Raw genomic sequence first — 15,937 nt, 5'->3', positions numbered from 1 at the left:
ACAGGATCTCAGCATAAATCCTAAGGGGATTTCACTGACTTTATCAGACCCCAAAGCTACAACTCTTGTTGCATAGGTCTTGCTTTATCTTGGTCTTAACCATCCAGCAGAAAAGTATAAAAACAAAATATAAGAAGTAAAGTCATGCTGTTATGTTGAGCTGTAGGGAACTCAGTTCAACAATTTCTGACATTGCCAGTCAAACGGAAGATCCAATACTCTTATGGACTACTGGACTCTTTTAGAATATTTTGCTGAGTTAACACACCTATAATATTCAAATAACGGAACTAAACAAAAAAAGGGGATACTTAGGAATGTCCATTTTGTATCTGTGTTTCAAAATGGTTAGAATAGATATATAGTTACATTCTCTTAATGAACAGAGGGATTTGTTCTAATAGAGTTTGTAAATAGGATAGCATGTCCGCATCTTGTACAGCTATTAACCAGTAGGAAGAATATATGCAATAGGTTAATTATTGAAACTGTCCTACCAACTTGGTTTGAAACTATCTCATTGCTCTTTGTTTCTCAATAAAATTATGGGAAAAAAAAGAAAGAAAATATCTTGTCCTGCTTATTTTATTTCATTTTATTTTATTTTATTTTATTTTATTTTATTTTATTTTATTTTATTTTATTTTATTTTATTTTATTTTATTTTATTTTTGTCCACCATCTTAACAGGTCTACAGTGGTAGCCAAGCTCTCTGGGCTCCGTAATGCCTCCCAACACAAGAAGAAAGATGCCAGAAAGTCAGCCAAGAGAGACAAAAACTCAATGAACAAATCTGGTGTCAAGGACAAAAAGAAGAAGTGGTCCAAAGGCAAAGTTCAGGACAAGCTCAACAACCTGGTTCTAGCTGATAAAGCTACTTATGACAAACTCTGTAAAGAAGTTCCCAACTATATAATGCCTGCTGTGGTCTCAGAGACTGAAGGAAGATCCGTGGGTCACTGGCCAGAGAAGCCCTTCAGGAGCTCCTTAGTAAAAGGCTTATCAAGCTGGTCTCAAAGCACAGAGCCCAAGCTATTTATACCAGAAATACCAAGGGTGGAGATGCCCCTACTGCTGGTGAAGATGAGTAGGTTCAACCAGGCGTGCATTTGGAAAAATTAAAATTTTATTATAAAAAAAAAGAAAAAGAAAATATCCTGTTCTATTCAGCCACCTTCATCTGAGGAACTGTCTGAATCAACCAGTGCCAGAGAAAAGTTTCAGAATGTGCACAAGTCATTGAGCAGCAGGTATTAACTGAGTCAATGGGCCCATAAGGAATATCCAGAGTCCAGTGAACAGGGCAGTAAAAGATTCCAAAACAACTCAGTAGGACTCGCCCCGACCAAGTGACGCTATCTACAGTGACTTCAAGACACCAGGAAAGCTTGTGGGAGCAGGCCACAGCTACAGATGGACTGGTGATTTCCATGCAAAGAAGATATTCTGTATTCTTTACAGTTAAAAGAAATCATATAACCTGTACCTGCTGACATCTCTCAACATCCCCATTCCTTTATGATAGACCTTTTTCAGTTTATAGTACTTGAAAAATTCAAAACAGTTCATTTTCAGCATAGAAAACTTTTCATCACATTGTCATAAGCTTAATTTCTCAAGACCAAGGTTAATGGTTCTGTACAATGTTCTCTTTCATTTTTAAAAGTGAGAAATAGGGCTGGGGAGATGACTCAGTAGAATAAGCACTTCCCTGGCAAGTGCAAGGGCCTGAGTTCAATCCCCAGTTCCACCAAAAATAAATAAATAAATAAATAAACAAACAAATAAATAAATAAATAAATAAATGTGAGAAATCACATATAGACGGCTTGCATAGTAAAGCAGAAGGCAGACTTCTAGATTTCATATTTGGTACTCTTATTACAAAAAGGGATAGTTCTTAAGTAGCCATATAATGCTTTAGATAAAGATGCTCTCTGGGCCAGTCTGCCAGGATTTTCCTGTCACATGGCTATAACTCAGTTTCCCCATCTTAAAAATGGGAAGAATCACATTTAGAGGCTTAAGTGAAGATTAGATGTATTTATATAGCTAACATTTAGAATACTACTATTTAGAATACCACACAGCAAACAAGTACACAGTATTTAGTATACATTTTAATCATTAATCCCCTAGTTAATGGGTTTTTTTGTTTGATTTATTACTTCACAAATGTTTGGGGTATTGGAAATCCAAGCCTGGCTCTACACTACCAGTCCCTGGTACCAAGTGTTCCAAGGAGGGACCTTGAAATCATCCTTACCTAAGTCCAAGGATGCCCAGCCTCTTCTGGGCTCACCCCAATTATGCCTTAACATTCCCTATGTAACTTTCTAATCTCTGGAAGGTTCTTGTATACTCATTAAGGGATGTCTATCAAATTAAGAGAGGCAAGGTCTTGCCATGGAGGCCTAATATGCCACGTTACAGAATTTAGGCCAACCCAGAGAAAACAGCTAAACTGTCTCAAATAAGATAAAATATGACAGGTCACTGAGGTACTGTCCAGTAAGCTGATTTTGGGGGGAGCAACAAAAAGCTGTTTAGGAGTACAGACAAGAGAAAATGGGGCCATTAACACTAACAGAGGAATTTGGAGAAAAGAGTCAATAAATAATAAGAAAAAAACATTGAATGGGTAAAGCTGTCTTCTAAGAAAATAAAGGAATAAAAAAAAGTTTTAAAAGAAATTGAAGTATTTCTACTATAAACAGGACATCCGTATAGAGGAATCCTGTAGGCCCAATTCAATTAGTATGCTTCCATCAGAGAACGTGTTGAAAGTATAAATGGTAGGTCCACTCTTAGAAATGATCAACCTAGTAAAGCACTATACAGAGAAAGACAAAGATCAGTTTGAGAGAAGAAAACAAAGAAATAACAAAATACAGATAAAAGAAAACAAACACGCAATGGAGATGGGAAAGTTAATAGGGGTATCAAACCAAGACAAGGTATTTGCACAAAAGCCAAAAAAATCTTTCTTCATAGAGGAAGCAGACAATCTTATCTAGTAGTGTAGATAAATTCAGTAAATTTCTAGGACTAAAAACTGACCACTGGGCCAGGGGTATAGCTCAGTGGCAGGGTGCTGCCTTTCAAACTTGAGGTCCTGAGTTTGATCCCATCCACCCTCAGTTTCCAAAAAAAAACAAAAACTGACCACTACTAAAGATTAAAAAGGTGATTTCATAATGCTAAACAATTCACAATAATCCTAAATGTGTATAGTCAGTGCTCCACACTCATAAATAATGGATTAAAGATATATTTAGGCCTATTACAGTGGTGCCTATAAAATTGTATATGTACTGATAGCATTCTTACCATCATTTCCTAAATAATACAGTGTAACAGTCATGTGCATAGAATTTGCACTGTATAAAGTAGTAAGAATGTAGGGATGATTATGATTTGTAAGAGAAGATATGTGCAGGTTACCTAATAACACTACGTCACTATATATAGTTATATATATATATATATATATATAATATATACACATATATATATGTGTATATATATTATATATATTATATATATATATATATATATATCTTGAACATCCATGGATTCTGGTATTTTCAGGGAGGCCTAAGAATCCATACCCTGCAGATACCAAAGAACAAGTATATGCTCTTGATCCCCCCACATACATTTTTGGATGTTGTGCATGTTTGTAAGACATATATAAAGTCCTTGCATGGAGCTGGTGTGTGTGCCCTTAGGATATGTAATTCTTTTTCACATCCCTGTTCCCACCCCTCAACCTGCCTTTCTCCATCTCTGGGTCCCCTTCCAATTTCAGAAAGATCTATCTCAGCACATCCTATTATTTACTGCCGTGGTTTGGCATTCTTACAAGGGGAACAATATAATAAAGGACACATTTTTTAATTGTATTTTATAATAAATCACCCAAAATCATATATAAGAAGCGCAGGAAATCTGTCCACACACACAAAAACTAAAGACTCCAGCTTGATCCTGAGGGCTTGATCCTAATATCCTGCATGAGTCCAGCTGCAAATCTACAGCTCATAACAATGCCTCCTACAAGTCCAACTGGAGGTTTAGAGCCCATGCAGCTCTGCTTCATGGTTCTGTGCTAGAAAGGTCCAAAGATCTGTGGTGGAAGATAGGAAGTCTATGCCAGCGGGATGAAGGATCTGTGCTAACAAGCTGAGGGACCTGAACTGAAGCTATAAAGCAACGCTCAAGGTAAGCACCAGAGCTCCCCCAAAAGTACCACAGCCATCCTCAGCAACAGTGAGGTCCTGAGCTCTTCCAGCAATAAGGAAAGCCAAGTTCCCACCAGGAAAGCCAATGCAACAAGCTTCATGAGGCTGAGCAGTGCACCATCTTCCCCTCCAGAGCCAGGAAGTGGTATTCAAGATGAGAACCAAAGCTTCTCCAAAGTTCATCAGAAAAGCCAGCACAACAAGGTCCTCCAGCAGAACAGCCCAAGAGAACTAGCAGCCTCCAACAGCTCCAACACCCTCTCCAAACAGCATCCCTAACAGCATTCTGGCAGCTTCTCCTGTTCTGCCTTTATGCTGTTGGCAACACTCCTCAGGTGGGCCTCCCACACTCAGCACCATGCTACTTTAATTCTGCAGGGTATAATAAGTTGACCACCGGGGGCTGGAGAGATGGCTCAGTGGTCTAAAGCACCTACTTGGAACAAGCTTGGCAAGGCATCAGGGACCGCGGTTCAATCCCCCAGCACCACATGCCAGCCAGCCCCGCCCCCTGGTGGGCTGAGCTGGCCACACACACACACACACCTCTCTCTCTCTCTCTCTCTCTCTCTCTCTCTCTCTCAAATAAATAAAAAAAAATTATAAAAAAAATAAAAAAATAAAAATAAGTTGACCACCAGTTAGAAATCCTATCTTCTATTTTGTTTTTTATTTATACTTTGGATTTCTCACATAAGAGAAACCACACAATATTTAAGCTAATACGTCTGATATATTTCACTTAAGAAAGTTTTCTTAATTGTCATTAAACAATCCCTAAAAAATACAGGTACAAAACCTCAAAAGCTAAGTAACTTATACAAAGTCACACAGCTAGTAGGTGGCAAAGCTGTCATTATAACCAAACTGTCCTATATACAACTACACACAAAAAAGACTAGACACTAATGGAAAGACCTATGACTTCTCTAGTGTCTGTGCAGGCCAATGTTTGTTTTTTTAGCTACAGTTGTTATTTGTGGGTCACAAAATCCATTTAGTAGATTAGATCACCATTCTCTTTTTTTTTTTTTTTTTTTTAAGTAATGGAGAAGAGTGAAGAAAATGGAAAGAAAATGCAAAGAAAAAGATCAGAGTTCGTTATGTTTAGAAACATTAACTACTGATTATAAAAACTTTAGTTTCAACTGAGACACAGTTTGAAGAGTTATGCTGGGCAGGCAGCACGATAAAATGTTAGTCCTTATTATCAATGATACACACACACACACACACACACACACACACACTTCAAAACCACCAAAAACAGATCACAGTGATGTTGGCTGCATTAGGACAGAAGATGAGATGAAGATCAGTATGAGCACAGTACTATGGACAAGGGATTATGAGGGATAGAGAGAAAAGAGCAAGCAGAAAACAACTCAAATTCAAAAACAATCAGTGAACACTTGAATGGAAAAGTCAGCATTAAGTCCATGTTGCATTTCTTCCAACTTACCTTGTCAAATTTGTTTCCTTTCCTCTCATTCTCCCTCCTTGCCAATCTTTTGCCTCTGAGGAAAATCTCCTCAACCCAGGCATAAACAATGCATGATTATAAGCGACATGATGGAGACATGCTATCTGGCCAAGAACTCAGATATTTGTAGAAGGAATACAGCTTAAAAGCTATTAACCCTGCCCGGGGATCCTATCATTCCCAAAAAAACTGTAGTAATCCTTCATTCCTATAAGACTATGTCCTGTGAAATTCCATTCAATAACTCAAGAAATAAATGTTGAAACCTGAAACATTTCTGCAGGCCTTTAACAAAACTTAAAGAGATGGGCCTCTAACATTAATGTTCCCCATGATATTTCTATTTGGTGTTTCTAAATGTTGTTATTCAAATATATGGCTACAGCAGAGCTATATTCTTACATTCCTTCTCTCAAGTTTTGCCCAAAAATGGTTATTAACATTAAGAAATTCTAAATTAAAACCATACATGGGATATATATGCCATGGGGGTGGCAAACTTTAATTAAAAAACATATTGCCAGAACATATCATAGCATCAATGGCAAATGCTTCTCTAAGCTCTAACACACCAAAAATAGTTTAAAGAACCCTCAAAATATCCAGCTACCCTTTCCCTTCTGACAGCTCTGCATTGATCTACAACACACATCCCCTACAAGGCTCAGCTGCAAGTGTGTCACCCCACCTCTCTCTCCATACATCAGGAAACATCTGTAAAAAGGTAAAAAGGGACAGAACTAAAGCAACACTTCAACACACTTCACTTTAATGACACTAACCAACAGCATATGAGGAAGGGAGCAAAGGTATCATTAGCCCTGCTTTGTGAGAGGCCAATCAAATGACTGAACTGTCAAGGTCACAGAGCTCAGTCATCGTGAAATTCTGTGTTTAGCAAGAGTCTTCTGATTCCAAATCCGATGTCTTTTCCACACTGCATCAGTCAACAATGAACAAGATTCTATTTTGGTCTCTCTGTTCAAGACAGCCATGCTTATTATCAGACCTCTACCACAATGGATCCAACTATCTAGAATATCCACTTAATCCTTCTCTTACTAAGTTCCTGGCCTACTCAGGAGATGAGCTAAAACATAGAACAGATCAGAGGTTATTAGCAGGCTGGTCAGTCAGTTCATAGGAGAGGTCAGTGAAAAACTCAAGAGGATGCTCATAGGTACACCTGACAAGAATAGGGGCCAAGCAACATCACCAACCATGTAAATGGCCAAAAGACTGGCAGGACAACAACAAAGAATTACTATGTCTCAGACACTCAAAAGCTCAACAACACATCATTTCTGTCCATAAAAGGTTTAGGGAGGAAAACAAATGATGCAGTACTAAAAATATACATGAGGTGGGGCTGGAGAGATGGCTCAGTGGAATAAGCGCTTCCCTGGCAAGTACAAGGGCCTGAGTTCAATCCCCAGTTCTGTCAAAAAAATAATAATAATAAATATAAAAATAAAAATATACATGAGGTGTCCAAAATTTTGTCCTTGCCAAGGCAAGGATAAAGAGAGAATTAAAGAATGCCAAAGAGTAACATCTTAACTGAGCAAGAACCCACCTAATATAAGATAGAGTAAGATAGCTTATGGACTGGCCTGTGAAAGCCACTTCATGACTGTTTCCGAAATTTAGGTAAAGATGTGGTTGACAGTATATAAAAAGTCTTGTAAAAAAAATAATAGTAATAATAAGTGCAGTATCCCAAAAGCAGCACTTCAGATACCAAAGATATAAAACATTTTGAACGTTTACTACGTTCTAGGGATTCTGCTTTATCCTTAATAAATGGTGAAGGTACATTCAAAACCTGGTCAATGGAGTGAGTGCCACGTTTTTTCCTCTGTATCATGCTTACATATTTTTGATGTTACTCTTTATTTGGACTTTGTTTTTGTTGTTACTGTTATATCTTTACCATTACCATGAGTTAAATCCAAAACATATTTCTCAGAAAAAAAAAAAAATTTCAGTAGGAAAATTCTTATTTGCCAAGTATTTGAAATGGCTTTATAAGGTATTGTTACTTATGAAAACCCTATTTTTAACAACATGAAAAAGATACAGAATAAGGTTGCCTAGTTCTCTCATTTTTAAACAAAATTTCTAAAATATGCATATGTTAGTCTGGTTTACTTTAATTAGCAACTACATATTTCTGAAAGCCAACATATCTTTAGCTTTTTTCCTACCTCTTTTTGAAGTGTGTAATTCATCTCCAAAGAATGAGAGCTGATTTGAATGATTCGAAGTTGAGTAACACTTTGTAATTAAACACATTTTTAAATTAACATATTGACTATTCCCTTTTACAACTTAAAATCAACAATCTAACATATTTTGCCAGTTTTGCCTCTTATTTATTTTTATGAGAATATACAACAGCACGCCATCAGCATTTTATGGTTAAAATTCATAACAAAGAAAATGTGGAAGATAACCTTACCATATCATCTGTCAGTGTTCTAATATTCAAATGCTGCAAATGAAAAAAAAATCAATCAGTAATTTATAACAGCTTTTTTAAATTATGGTTAACGGAATATATTGAAAAGTCTGCAATGATGCCTTGAAGATAACTGAATTAGATAACAGTCTAATAAAAATACATTATATATTCTTTTACTCTCTCGAAAAGATGGAGAAAAGTTACCATGTACCTCATAGTTTCAAATACTAAAGTTTTTTAGCTTTCAGTCTTACAAACTAGACATGTAGTACAATAAATATATTCTCACAATATAAATTGGCATTAAATACAGACTTGGAACACAACTGATATATTGAAATATAATTTGTAGAAATTCTTTATAAGAGAGCGATTTGTTCCCAGACAGGAGACCTCTTGTTCATGAACTACATTAGAGGCAAACTATGGGGCCACTGAAGATGGCACTTTGGAAGAAATAGAAGAGGAAGTACAGCTTAAGAGGAGAAAAAGACCAAGAAATGTGGACAAAGATCCTGTGAAGGAAGCTGTAGAAAAATGAGGTGAGGTTGCCCTCCAGCTGAGAAGCTGTCACCAAATCCCCCCCAAAAGTGACAAAATAGATGAACGCTATCATTCATATGTGATCAACTACAAAGATAGTTCAGGGCAGCTCAGTGAAATCTTCAGTTACCTTCCAGGGAAGTTACCAGAATACTATGAATTTATTAGGAAGCCAGTGGATTTCAAAAATTAAAGAAAAGAATTTGTAAACATAAGTACCAGAGCCTGGGCAACCTAGAGAAAGATGTCATGCTTCTGTGTCACGATGATCAGACGTTCAACTTGGAGGGATACCTGATCTAGGAAGACTCCACCCTCTTAGTATTTATAAGTACGATGCAGCAGAAAAATGCCAAAAAGGAAGAAAGTGAGGAAAAAGGCAATGAGGAAGAGGAAGATGAAAAGGAGTCTGAGTCTGAAGCAAATTCTGTTAAGGTGAAAATCAAGCTCAAGAAGAGATGAGAAAGGCCAGGACAAAGGAAAAGGCAAGGAAAGACCCAATTGAGGAAAAGCAAAGCCAGTGGTGAGTGATTTTTATAGCCACAAAGAGCACAATGAAAATGACCAGTCAGAAGCAACTGGAACTGATGAGGAATGATCATCGTAGAACTGAGTACTCTCCTCCTCTCTCCCATTTCTATCCAGTGGGTTCACATGTCCGGTGGGCACTGGGTTCTTTCTGCGTCCTCCTCTACATCTTATAAACTAGCTTTAGAATCATGCCAGACAAACATAAGATATCATAGTGTAAAAAAACACAAAGTTTGTAACATATTGTGACCAAATGGGTCTCAAAGATTCCAAGATTAAAACAAAAGCTTTTGATGGAAAATGTGGGTGGATAATATATTTCTATTGGTGAGTCTAATTTGGTAAAGGTTTGTGCCTGGTTTTATCGCCTGCTTGAATGAGATTTTTGTCTTTTGTGGTACTAGTAACCAGGAGAAGCCATTAAAAGCCACTGGTTATTTTATTTTTCATCAAGCAATTTTCAAGATTTTTATTTGGTCAGTATTTTTTTTTACACTGTGGTACATATTAATTTTTTTTTAATGTATTTAGTACAGGGTCTACAGTGTCTCACTACACAGATCAGACTCTTGTAGTGATCCTTCTGTTTTCAGTCTCGCAAGCACTGGGATTACAGGCAGGCACCATCACACCCAGTCTCAGTCCCCATCTCAGGGTGCCTTAGGGACGGAGCCAGCACAGCATGCCGGGGATCAAACCCAGAACCCTGCGCCTGCCTAAGCAAGCTCTTTAGTCCTCTGAGCTATTTGGCCAGCCCCATATAAGCAACTTTAATAGGTTATAAATATACAGTAGATTTCACCTACATATACATTTTTCCACTTTACGCTCTATGGTCTGAAAAATGTTTTTTTAATTGTATAAGATGTATGTCTACTATAAACAACATTAATTTTTTTGCTCTTGGTTTTAAAAAAATTTTGTTGAAAACACTATTAAATATTGTGATCTATATAGCATACTGGATGGCTTCTTTTGTCCCTCTGATTTCCTGTGTCATCAGTGTGTATTTCTCCATCTCCCTACGGTGTACTTAATCTTTGCTTTCTTTGTATAGTGTCTTTGGTTTCAAGTCATAAGCCTGAGGCAAATAAAATCCCAGTAATTTCAAAGAATGTTGGGGGTTCAGGGAGATAGCTCAGCTGCCTAAGCGCCTTCCTGGAGAGCTGAAGGTCATGAATTTGATCCCTGGTATTAAAAAAAAAAAAAAAGACTGAAAAAAAATGATAATTTCAAAGAACATGGTGTTGGTGCTTTCCTAGTAAACATAACTGTTCTCCACTAGAAAAAAAAATCTTTATAAGAAAGTGAAACTTTAAACTTACCTTCAGTACGCAACAAAACAGATAATAAAGCATTTTGCTGACTTAATGAACTTAATTCTAATAATGAAGAATGTACTAAAATGACTATTTGCATCTTCAACATCAGTCTGATTTATCACCAGTGGTGATAGTAGATACTTCAATTTTATTGCCAACTTAGTTGAGAACCCTTTTGCTGATTTCCTTGCTAGGAAAACATAAGGCCACTTTAAAAAGTGAATACATTAGTTTCCCGCAATGCACAAATTAAAAAAAAAAAAAAAAAAAAAAAAAACAGAAATCGAATTTATGAATCTCAGAACAGGGAAAAATTTTGTATTCAGATAAATGTAATCAATTGCCAATTTCCTTCCTCTGGCTCATTGGAGAACTGTATCTTTCAAAGACCAAAGAAAGAGTCAAACACTTTCTAGTAGGAAATCAGGCCTACTCTCTTATAATTATAAAAGGAGATGTAGTGACAACCCATACCTAGTAGAGTAAGTGACACAAAGTTAAATTTGGCATTCATGATTGTATACTGAAGTATGCTTTTATGGCTTTGGGGGAAGGAGCAGTGCTGGGATTGGACCCCAGGCCTCATACACATGCTGCGAGCAACTCTACCCTTAAATTATACTCCCAGCTGAAGTTCAACTTTAAACTCATGGCTACCTCTGTGATAATCCCACTAAAAAAATCCATACACTTTAAGTCTTTATTGTAGATTTTCTTCTTTCACCAAAAGTTCTTTCACATCATACAAAGGGGGAAAAACTGGTGGAGCCTAAAGTGAACACTGTACATGCAAAAGAATGTATTCAAATGAATAGCCATAAAGTGCCAAAATTAAAACTGCCTATTTTGACCCTTAAATAAGGAAGTAATAATCCTGGATACAGTGAATTAATGCTTATTCTTAAACTATACAATTTGCTTTTTAGTAATATCATTTTCAGCCTTTGAAGTTAATAAGTATGCACAGTTGTCCTTAAGAATGGATGTGATCCTGAGCAACACTGTTAGATTTGTAAGACATTTACAGCCAGTGTCATCCCAGACACATCTGACTACAATTAAACCAAAACTATACATGTCTGCAATTTAAAGGGGAGAAAACAACAGCCAAGGAAAAGCCTCTATGGGGTTCTCTTGCCAACAGTGGATTCCAACCCATTACGTTTGGTTAACTTCACCTCTTGGAACTTTATGAAGGGATATCATTATCATCCAAAATACAACACATATTGCTCCTGAAAGGAGTCTTTTTCAAGGTCCTGCCCCAGATAAAAAAAGTAAAGTCAAGTTCTAACCCTACCACGTGAAGTAATCTAGGGATTACAAAGTAAATCCAAGGTGATCACGTCTAAAAATCCCCTTTAGAAGAGTATTCCACAACAAATTGAAAACATATACTTGCATAAATGAAACATTCCCAAAGACCAGCATGAGCTGCTTCCAAGAAATGCCATGAGACAGAGAGGAAGGGAGGGAGAAAAGGAGGGAGGGAATAGATAATTTTAGGAAAAAAGAGACTAGATAGATAAATGCAATGTTTATTATCTGAAAACTGCATACAAGATACAAAAAGCAATGTAACAGATATGAATGCAGGAAGTGAAATTTACATGATAAAAAAATCCAAAAGATGTAAACAACTAAAAGAAATACTTTTATCCACCTTCAAAGGTCTAAAATTGGACAGCATTTTAGAGTGGTACTCATATCCATCAGGAAAAGCAGTCACTCTAGTAAAAACAAGAGGAAACCTTTTTTGTCATAGTTGTAGGGGGGTTATTTTTGCTTTTCTAATTTTTAAGCTGCCTCATTTTGAGTCTTCCAAGGGGATTCAATTAATTTATTAAACACTTGGTCTGCTTTTCAAGACAACAATAGCACATAGGAGCCCATTTGCAACCTATGCACAGTAGTTCACAAAAAAAGAATGTGATAAATCACAAAAGAATTCTCAAGCAGGAGTAGCAAACAAGACATATATATAGCAAAGGAATGCAGGAATGAAAAAAGTAACATCTGAGGAACAAATTCAAAAAGCTAAGGTCATGTTCATTATTCCTTGTCTTCTGGAAAACATTTACCTATTGATTCTTACCAGCAGCAAAAGTAGCCAATAGGGCAGGAAATGACACTATATTCAAGGATCCATGACGGGACTGAACATACTGACACAGAATATGCAGTGATCTGAGAAATTTGTTTCTATACCAAAACAATAAAGTCAGAATGGTTTCACTTGAAGATTCAGCTTTCTAAAGAAGACTACATAGCTCTTTGTTTATACATCCTCTCTAAAACCAACCAGTGATGATGAGTTAGAATTAAAAGTCTGAGCAGATCTAAGTACTTGTAATTTCCCCTAAAAACTGTAGTGACCGCTAACAGTGTACTTCAAAAACCATGAAGGAGTTGACCTGCTTTAGCAACACATATTCTAAAGTTGAAAGTACACAAAGACCACCATGGCACCTGCACAAGGATGAAAGGTGAGTTCATATGATGTTCACATTTGCAGGGGATGGCAGCATTTGGGGATGAGAGACAGGGAGGAGAAAGAGAAATAAAAAAGGACCAAGATATTATATATAGGAATTTTCTTTTTTTTTTAATTTTTTTTAGTACTTTTTTATTTTTATTTATTTGTGTGTGTGTGTGTGTGTGTGTGTGTGTGTGTGTGTGGCCAGCTCAGCCCACCAGGGGGCGGGGCTGGTTGGCATGTGGTGCTGGGGGATTGAACCGTGGTCCCTGTGCTTTTTTGCTAAGCTTGTTCTAAGTAGGTGCTTTAGACCACTGAGCCATCTCACCAGCCCCAATATAGGAATTTTCTATGATGAATATATTAGGCATCACAAACACACTAATAAAAAAATTTGTTTAAATAAGAAGAAAAAAAAAATAAGCCCTGGTTTAAAAAGGGAGGATAAAGGCCATATCAAATGGCAACCACTTGTAAGATGAATGTTAATTTGAAAATGCAACTTGATAATGGCAAGTTCACATTTTCTCAAGATTCTGGGTATTGACTCACACTTCTAAAATGAAGACTTCCCATCAAGGTGAAATGGCAGAGAAGAAAGGGAATGACTACCATAAAACCCTCACATAATTCTGTGGGGTTTTGGCCTTACTTTTGTGAATACAAAACTACAAGGATAACAGCCCTAATTAAAGAAAAAACTATATAACACACACAAAAAAAAATCTTTTATACTGGTACTTGAGGTATTGTTTAAATGTCCAGTTAACCCAACACTTTTAAAAATGAAGTACTTCTGTTTCATAGCCACCAGTGATACACTACTATCTCTCAATTGGGGAAAATAAGAACAGCACACATCAATTGAGTTCAGGGTAGTATTTGCTGACATCCACTTCAAGAATGAAAATTTAGGAATATTTTTTAAAAAGCAACTAGGAACACTTTTGACCACAATTGAGAAACAGGAATTTTATTGACACTCATTTTATTTTGTTGGCTTGGGGGTTCTTTTCTTCTTCTCAACTAAAAATTGAACTCAGGACTTCATGCTTGATATTTACAGTATGCTATACCCCTGTTCATTATTCCTTGTGTTCGGGAGACAACATGCGACATGCTATACTCCTGGCCATTAGGAGCACCTTTGAAAAGTAACATAGTACAACTTTTTAGGGTTTTATTTACCCACAAAAAGAGAAAATGATAGGAATATACAGTTTTAGACATATTAATGTGACTTGGTAAACTTTAGTTATATCACCTGACCTACGATTCCATAGGTATTACTAATGTTTTATGGACCATTGGGGTAGAATAAAGCTGGCAATATTAAAAGCACACAATTCTGTCCATGGGACCTCAGGTAATTGGTTACAGTGAAGGATTAAAGCATATTAGGGTTCTTTTCCTAAGCCAAACATTCACCCTTCTTTTTGTGGTCCTATGTTCCTCAACTTGCTAATTCTATTTTTCTCCCTAAAAAGTAAGAAGCACCACATATAGATGAGTAACAATGGTTTCTGCTAATGACAGTTCCTAGGACAAATGGTCAAAAGGGTCACTGTGGAATTGAAAGAGAAAAAGGAGCCTTTATAGATTTTTTTCTTCAAAGGAACATAGGATCCGAGGGAAAAAAAAAGTAGAAACACAGAACATAGGTCTCTGTATTCCCATTTAAGCAATGCATCAAAACTTTTATTGAAGACAGTGCCTACTGTCAAAAAATAGATTTACAGCTTTTCAGAACACTGTGCTAAATGCTGTGAATATCAAGAGTGCTTCAGACACAGTTCCTCCCCACCAACTTAGTTTACAAGCAGGTAACAAAAATGGACAAAAGGTATAACAGAAAGCAACTTAAAACCATACAATGAAAAACATTCCAAAGAGCCCAGGCAAAAAGCACATGTGAACCAACAGGCCAGTGGAGCAACTTGTTGTCTGATGTCATTAGAAAGACAACAGCCACTATCAACTGCCAACCGTATGACTTGGATCAGCCTGTCATTATCATCATAGTCAAACATACCGACATGACCTGGGCTCACACAATTCAAAGCATTTAATTTCCATCATTTAACGAGGGTGCTATGCAGAATTACAATGGGAAGGAAAGCCTCTAAACATCTGATTCAGGGGGCCAAACAGCTCAGAGGATTAAAGTGCCTGCAAGCAGGCGAAGGGGCCAGGAGTTCAATCCCTGGGCCTGCTGCACTGACCCCACCCGCTGGGCATGCTGAGAAGGCAACTGAGACTGGGCATGGTGGTGCGTGACTGTAATCCCAGTTCTTGGTAGGCTGTAAACAGGCGGATCACTACAAATCTGACCTAGTAGGGAGACCCTGAACACCCTGTACACCCTTCCCTAAAATGCAAAAAAAAAAAAAAAAAAATCTGACCCGGGCACAATTTTCATCAAGTAGGCCCTTGGAACCAATGAGTTTTCAACTTTTCAAGCATGCACAAAAATCACACTAAGTCTTTCTTTTGAAAATGTAGATCACAAGTTCTCCCCAGTGCCTCAGACTGACACAGCAGGCCTAAAGAGGACTTGGGAAGCTAAATTCATACGAGGCACTCTGGCAATGACTTAGCACACCCAGCACCAGTGAGAAATTCTGCTCCATGCTCCATTACATTCAGCCATTAAGCATCCCCTTAACCTGCACATGTGAATTTCTAACATAATTAATTTTAAAAGCAGGTACCCAAAACTAGCCACATGTAGGATATAGATAAGCACAGCGGACTGCAAAGGAAGACACAAAGGCTGGGCACTGTCATGCACACCTGTAGTCCCAGTACTTGGGAGGCTGAGGTAGGGGAGGGAGGGAGGGAAGGAGGGAAAGGGAGAGGGAGAGAATTATAGA

The 15,937-nt window shown here is 37.3% G+C and overlaps 1 protein-coding gene across 1 annotated transcript in view; it reads right to left on the bottom strand.

The window, feature by feature from the left end:
• Nucleotides 1–15,937, bottom strand: part of Diaph3 (diaphanous related formin 3) — a 523,261-nt gene that overhangs the window by 487,077 nt on the left and 20,247 nt on the right. Inside the window, exon 2 of the mRNA XM_023702376.1 lies at nt 8,190–8,222. Coding sequence (XP_023558144.1) covers nt 8,190–8,222 — 33 coding nt within the window. The remainder of the gene's footprint in view (nt 1–8,189; nt 8,223–15,937) is intronic.

This window comes from Octodon degus, unplaced genomic scaffold (genome assembly GCF_000260255.1).
Source record: "Octodon degus isolate 3935 unplaced genomic scaffold, OctDeg1.0 scaffold00150, whole genome shotgun sequence".
NCBI lineage: Eukaryota > Metazoa > Chordata > Mammalia > Rodentia > Octodontidae > Octodon > Octodon degus.
The sequence above is the reverse complement of the archived record's forward strand: the minus strand, read 5'-3'. Positions and strand labels throughout refer to the sequence as shown.